Here is a 6988-nt window from a genome sequence, read left to right as displayed (position 1 = left end):
TGATTCCACTGGAGTTGGGGGCGAGGTGTGTGTGTGTGTGTGTGTGTGTGTGTGTGTGTGTGTGTGTGTGTGTGTGTGTGTATGTGTGTGTGTGTGTCTGTGTGTGTGTGTGTGTGTGTGTGTGTGTGTGTGTGTGTGTGTCTGTGTGTGTGTGTGTGTGTGTTACACAATAACACATGACCACACACAATCCCTTTAGTCTCCACAACCTCACACCACAAGCCAAAAAAAGCTGAATCACATAAAAGAAACGTTAGACTTTTTTCTAAAATACAGCAACATAACAAAACTCAAATTTTAAAAATATGCCAAAAGTGAGGTCGAAAGATAACTCAAAAGACGACATGTGGCAATAATGGCGGGAAGGGAGAGTATAAATAGCCGGAGCGGGACAGTTGGAGCTCCAGTTGTCCCCAGAGCGTCTCTGGGAGTTGACCTGAAGGAGACCCGTGTACCATGATGTATTGGTAAGTCTTAATTTACTCCCCCCAGCTTGGGTACCCGGCGTTACCCGGGTACTCAGAGGCCATATACACACCCTTATCTCTGTAAATACTTTTCCTTTGCATACACAATGCTGTATACGCGTCATACAGCCCCGTCTCTCTGTCTACAGGCTGCTGACAGTAGGTGTGTTGACGGCGTCGCTGCTGGGACAGGCTGATGCCTACCCGACCGGCGCTCCGAAGGCCGCCTGCGCCACGCTGGAACCGCAACACGATTCCAATGACAGCCCCATTCACAGTGACCTGTACGCCATCTTCGTGGAGGTGGTGGATGATATCCAACTCAAGGGTGAGTGTGTGGGTGATAGACAGATGTTGGGGTAAGATAGACAGATGTTGAGATAAGATAGACAGATGTGGGGGTGATAGACAGGCGAGCTACGAATGATCAGACGGTTGTGGCCTGTTTGAACTTGCTTGGTTGGGTGAAATTGGTCCATTCCTAAGCTGTCTCGACTTCGATTCGTCAGTTATCATTTGATAACTGGAAATTGGGGGATTAACTCACGATTTGGTGATTGTTAAAGGAGCTAATGATTGTCACACACACTTGACAATGATCCAGGATTGTACGATACTTCGTGTGACAATTAAGTCGTATAACAATCTATATTTTTATATATTTTAGGTTCCTTAAGGCAAAATACAAGCCTATTCTCCATAATACAAATTTGCTGTACCTTTCAGATGTATATACTATATGTATGAGCATGTAAGGTGTATATATGATGCATTTACTAGCAATAGGTCGGTCAAAGGGCCTTGTTACCCGGTATCCCTACTCACCATTCCTTGGAATAATTGCCCAATTATCTCTCTCTCTCAGTTACCCTCAACACGACTGGAAAGGAGTTTAAGGGCTTTATCTTGGCTGCTGACGACCCAACTGGAGTGTTAACTCCTTTAGATTCTCACGCTCAAGTGCTAGATTGTCCGGTAAGTTGAAGTGTAAGTTGTAACTCCACTTACCTCTATACGACTCTCTATTCCTGCCTACAGGGTCAAGCTTTAGCTATTGGGCTCTGCCTTTACCACCCGCCTGTCGGGCCTCTAATGCAGTGTGAATAATTTAGGCTTTTGTAATTATAAATGTATTTTTGCTCCTGTTGACTAGGCTGTTACGAATTCCAGATTCGTAACAGTACAATTCAGCCTGTTTACCAGTACAATTGAGCTGTTTACCAGTACAATTGAGCTGTTTACCAGTACAATTGAGCTGTTTACCAGTACAATTGAGCTGTTTACCAGTACAATTGAGCTGTTTACCAGTACAATTGAGCTGTTTACCAGTACAATTGAGCTGTTTACCAGTACAATTCAGTTGTTTACCAGTACAATTGAGCTGTTTACCAGTACAATTGAGTTGTTTACCAGTACAATTGAGCTGTTTACCAGTACAATTGAGCTGTTTACCAGTACAATTGAGTTGTTTACAAAATAAATATATGAAAATGTAAATACTATTGAACCTTTAAGAAAAAGGAAGAAATATCATAACATTATTAACTTATTAATACTTCCCAGACACATTAACCATCACCCAGAAGCTGTAATCTCCCTTTCCCATAATGCTCTTTCCCTTTCTCCCATTCCATCATTCCCTGCACCTCTAGTAATATGGAGAAGGAATCATCAGGGGGATGATAATACATCATCCTTGATGAATTGTAGAGCTAAATACCATTAAATAAACTAGTAGAGTGACAGACATCAATTGGAAAGGGATCAGGATTTGAGATGGGACAGAGAGGAGGTGAAGGAATGGTGCCCAACCACTTGTGGATCCTTGGGGGATTGAACGCCGACCTGCAGGACGCCAGACCGTCTCTCTATACCCTCCGGCCAAAGTGGTTGGGCTACTAATTTGAAAATTGCAACCCATTCTCCGAATTGACAGTACGATTTAATACTAAGTGTAATAAGTACATTTTCTTACTGTCATAAACAGTGCACAATTGCACTTATGGGGCTGTCATTTTTGGAGGACGGGCTGAAAAATTGTTTGTAAACTATATATATATATATATATATATATATATATATATATATATATATATGTGTGTGCGTAAATACATATATACAAGTTGTACACAAACAGGAATGAGAATAGCCTAACCTCTCTCTCTCTCTCTCTCTCTCTCTCTCTCTCTCTCTCTCTCTGTGTCTCTCTCTCTCTCTGTCTCTCTGTGTCTCTCTCTCTCTCTCTCTCTCTCTCTCTCTCTCTCTCTCTCTCTCTCTGTGTCTCTGTCTCTCTCTCTCTCTCTCTCTCTCTCTCTCTCTCTCTCTCTCTCTCTCTCTCTCTGTCTCTCTCTCTCTGTCTCTCTCTCTCTGTCTCTCTCTCTCTCTCTCTCTCTCTCTCTCTCTCTCTCTCTCTCTCTCATACCTTCTGTATGTTCATGCGTCAACGCACTTCCTTAAGTTTCACTCCCCTCGCCTCTAGGACCAGCCCACAGTGACCCATACCAGCCGTGTTCTGAAGCAGAGTGTCACTCTTCACTGGCAGAGAGATACTGGCCTGGCCGCAGTCAACTTCCTGTGAGTATCCTTAGAGGGATTATGAGTCGTTCTGTGAGATGTCTGGAAGATCAATAATCCTGGTCAGTAATCCCGATGGTCAATAATCCCGATGGTCAATAATCCTGATCAATAATCCCAATGGTCAATAATCTTGGTCAATAATCCTGATGGTCAATAATCGTGATCAATAATCCAGATGGTCAATAATCCTGGTCAATAATCCTGATGGTCAATAATCCCGATGGTCAATAATCCCGATGGTCAATAATCCTGTCGGGCAATAATCGTGATCAATAATCCCGCTGGTCAATAATCCCGATGGTTAATAATCCCGATGGTCAATAATCCCGCTGGTCAATAATCCCGATGGACAATAATCCTGATGGTCAATAATCCCGATGATCAATAATCCCGCTGGTCAATAATCCCGCTGGTCAATAATCCTGATGGTCAATAATCCCGATGGTCAATAATCCCGCTGGTCAATAATCCTGATGGTCAATAATCCCGATGGTCAATAATCCCGATGGTCAATAATCCTGATGGTCAATAATCCCGATGGTCAATAATCCCGCTGGTCAATAATCCCGCTGGTCAATAATCCCGATGGTTAATAATCCCGATGGTCAATAATCCCGCTGGTCAATAATCCCGATGGACAATAATCCTGATGGTCAATAATCCTGATGGTCAATAATCCTGATGGTCAATAATCCCGATGGTCAATAATCCCGATGGTCAATAATCCTGTCGGGCAATAATCGTGATCAATAATCCCGCTGGTCAATAATCCCGATGGTTAATAATCCCGATGGTCAATAATCCCGCTGGTCAATAATCCCGATGGACAATAATCCTGATGGTCAATAATCCCGATGATCAATAATCCCGCTGGTCAATAATCCCGCTGGTCAATAATCCTGATGGTCAATAATCCCGCTGGTCAATAATCCCGCTGGTCAATAATCCTGATGGTCAATAATCCTGAGTAATAATAATGATCTCCACTCTACAGAGCAACAGCGGTCACGGCGTACGAAGACGACTACATTACCGGAATAAGCTATTCCTACAGCCCTTAAAATTCGCGAGTTTCTTCTCCAAGACTCAGACACACTTACAGGGAAAATTCTTGCCACGTCACGCTGAGTTTCCCCAAGTTATTGGGGAATTTTCCCCATGATATTGGGGAATTTCCCCAGTTTATTGGGGAACTTCCCCAGTTTATTGGGGAAATTCCCTAGTTTATTGGGGAAATTCCCTAGTTTATTGGGGAAATTCCCCAGGTTATTGGGGAATTTCCCCAGGTTATTGGGGAATTTCCCCAGGTTATTGGGGAATTTCCCCAGTTTATTGGGGAATTTCCTCAGGTTATTGGGGAATTTCCCCAGTTTATTGGGGAATTTCCTCAGGTTATTGGGGAATTTTCCAATCTGAGAGCGGAAGGATAACAGGAATGTGAAATACAATCAGGATTGTATCCTTGACATTTAAATAAATTGGTGAATGTATTTCTATATTTACCTCCTTTCAATTTATTTTCATTCTACTGTATCAACGAAAACTTGGTTGGTGGAACCAGGGGGATGACGGCTGAGTGGACAACGCTTGGGACTCATTGTCCTAAAGTTCCGAGTTCGATCCCCAGTGGCGAGGAGTTAATGAACATTATACAAAACACGTTATATTAAGAACTACATCCTGGGGGGTGAAAAGATGCATAGTAAGCGTCATAATGTATACTAATGCGTCGCATTTTAAACGGATTAGTTAATTCCGTAACAAAAAACGACGGATGGGAGGATTACTTTAAGTGTAGTTAATATGATGACTGAGCCAACTGCCTCAATTTATTTGGAAACGAATCAATTCTTGCGGAATGTAATTGGTTTATTAACAGTTATGTAATTGGGGTTATGAATGATGTAATTGGGGGGAGGGGGGGTCGATGTGGCTTTTCTCATTCATCTGAAGTTGATGTAATTGGTATATGTGTTTGATATTAAATGGTTAATGATAGTGGAATTGTTACTGCAGTTCTCGATCTCTTTCTCTCTCTCCCTGTTTCTCATTTTCTGTCTCTCAGCAGCGGAATCTTTCCCATCTGCCGTTTCACACACACTCCCTTACATCTGATGACCAGAATCACACTACTGGGCCTAGTATGCAAGATACAATTTGCCTAACTGGCAAAACGATTTTCGTTATTTTCCGATGTTGCTTTGCATTTTAATTCTTTTCTTGTAATAATAATATATTACATTAAGAATACGACTTAGTTATGTTAGTATAGATTTAAATTTGCTAGGTTAGGATAAGTTTGAATATAACATGTTAGATTACGTTATGTTAAATTTTGATCAAATGTCTGTTTCTGATTCAAAAGTAAATAAATAAATAAATAAATATATTAATACAAATAAATGAAATCAAATATAATGTAATAGAAAGTTTTATAATTCCAGAATTTTTATTATGGAATTACATGGAATTTCACCCCATTTTTGTCGCACTTTCTTGAGTGCTTAAGGTCTATAAGTGGTGTATTAGAACCAGAATTCAGCCCATACTGACAGGGCCTGACGGCTGAGTGGACAGCGCTCGGGATTCGAAGTCCTAAGTTTCCGGGATCGATCCCCGGCGGAGGTGGAAACAAATGAACATACTTTCTTTCACCCTGATGGCCCCCTGTTCACCTAGCAGTAAATAGGTACTTGGGAGTTAGACAGCTGCTACGGGCTGCTTCCTGGGGTTGAGTAACGAAAAGGAGGCCTGGTCGAGGACCGGGCCGCGGGGACGCTAAGCCCCGAAATCATATCAAGATAACCTCAAGATAACAATTCTTCCCGTTTCGGTAGTCTTATAGTAACAGATGAGGACCATAGTACACATACAGACATACAACGCAATTAGAAAGTAGAAATCTGTACTATTGAGTTGGACAAACCGGAAAACTATTTTTTACTTGCGTAATTGAAATTGAAATTAGTTTATTGAGGTAAAATACACACAAAGGGATGAGGTAGCTCAAGCTATTCTCACCCCGTTCAGTACATCGTGTTAATACATACATATACACACATCACAAACAATAAACATATTACCAAACATTCTGAGAGATAAACATCTACATTTCCTTTTACTTGTGTTTCAAAAGATTAACCTAACCTAACCTTCCTAGGCCTAATTCACGATATCTGAGGCCTAATATAGTACATATGTGTACTATACTAGGCCTGGGAATGTCTAAGTTTGTTTTTAGAATAATTTTTTTTAAAGAATTCCTTATTAGTCAGTATCGTACTATTTAAAAGCTTAGTACGTACGAATTCGTGACTATTGACTATCGTTACACTAGGAGCATCCTCCTCTAAACAGGAGGATGGGTTGAAGACTAATTATAATTAGACTTTGAGATGTAAGTCTGCTCCTAATCACACACTCAGACTTTGACTAATCACTCAGGAGAGGACGAAAGACTTGGCGTAATTTCGTTACAAATTTTTTTCATAAATGCATAAATGTAGGTTTTTATCCTAAATAATATTAATAATATACTGAAGAATGTTTATATATAACTATAAATTACGATTAAAAACAAAATTACAAACATTATATACACGCTTTCAGAAACTCAAAAAAATTACCAACTCGGATGAATCCACGAAATATCCGGGCTCCCGCGAACGTAAACAAAGACCCCGGGCGTGGAGCACAAGACGCGCCCTCTGTACTCGTCTCACGAACGCGACCTCTCATCAATCTCCACCGCCACCAAGGAACTTTCCTGGTTATGTAACAACCTCTTTCACTTCCCACCACGAACCAGTCCCTTAGAAATGTCTCGGGCTGCGTAATGACCCAGATATTGTCGGAGAAAACGGGCGGGTTAGCGTCGATCATGGCACTATTGGGGGAGGTTTTGGCGGGAAGGTTATGGCGGGAAGGTTTTGGCGGGAAAGTTT

General features: G+C 41.4%; 1 protein-coding gene across 1 annotated transcript; it reads left to right on the top strand.

Annotated features, from left to right (window-relative positions):
- Positions 1–334: 334 nt before the first annotated feature.
- LOC123772884 (putative defense protein 3) lies at positions 335–4534 on the top strand. The gene is made up of 5 exons (XM_045766260.2): positions 335–467; positions 617–795; positions 1333–1442; positions 2947–3041; positions 4039–4534. Exons 1-5 carry the CDS (start codon positions 457–459, stop codon positions 4103–4105), a joined length of 462 nt encoding a protein of 153 aa, XP_045622216.1. The 5' UTR covers positions 335–456; the 3' UTR covers positions 4106–4534.
- Positions 4535–6988: the final 2454 nt, after the last annotated feature.

This window comes from Procambarus clarkii, chromosome 12 (genome assembly GCF_040958095.1).
Source record: "Procambarus clarkii isolate CNS0578487 chromosome 12, FALCON_Pclarkii_2.0, whole genome shotgun sequence".
In the NCBI taxonomy this organism is placed as follows: Eukaryota; Metazoa; Arthropoda; class Malacostraca; order Decapoda; family Cambaridae; genus Procambarus; species Procambarus clarkii.
Note: the sequence above shows the minus strand (reverse complement) of the source record. Positions and strands in the feature narration are given on the sequence as shown.

Bases quoted from the DNA above. Each gene is read 5' to 3' on its own strand.
- LOC123772884 (XM_045766260.2), top strand. The intron at 796-1,332 runs GTGAGTGTGTGG...TCTCTCTCTCAG, and splicing joins GGATGATATCCAACTCAAGG to TTACCCTCAACACGACTGGA. The intron at 3,042-4,038 runs GTGAGTATCCTT...TCCACTCTACAG, and splicing joins CTGGCCGCAGTCAACTTCCT to AGCAACAGCGGTCACGGCGT.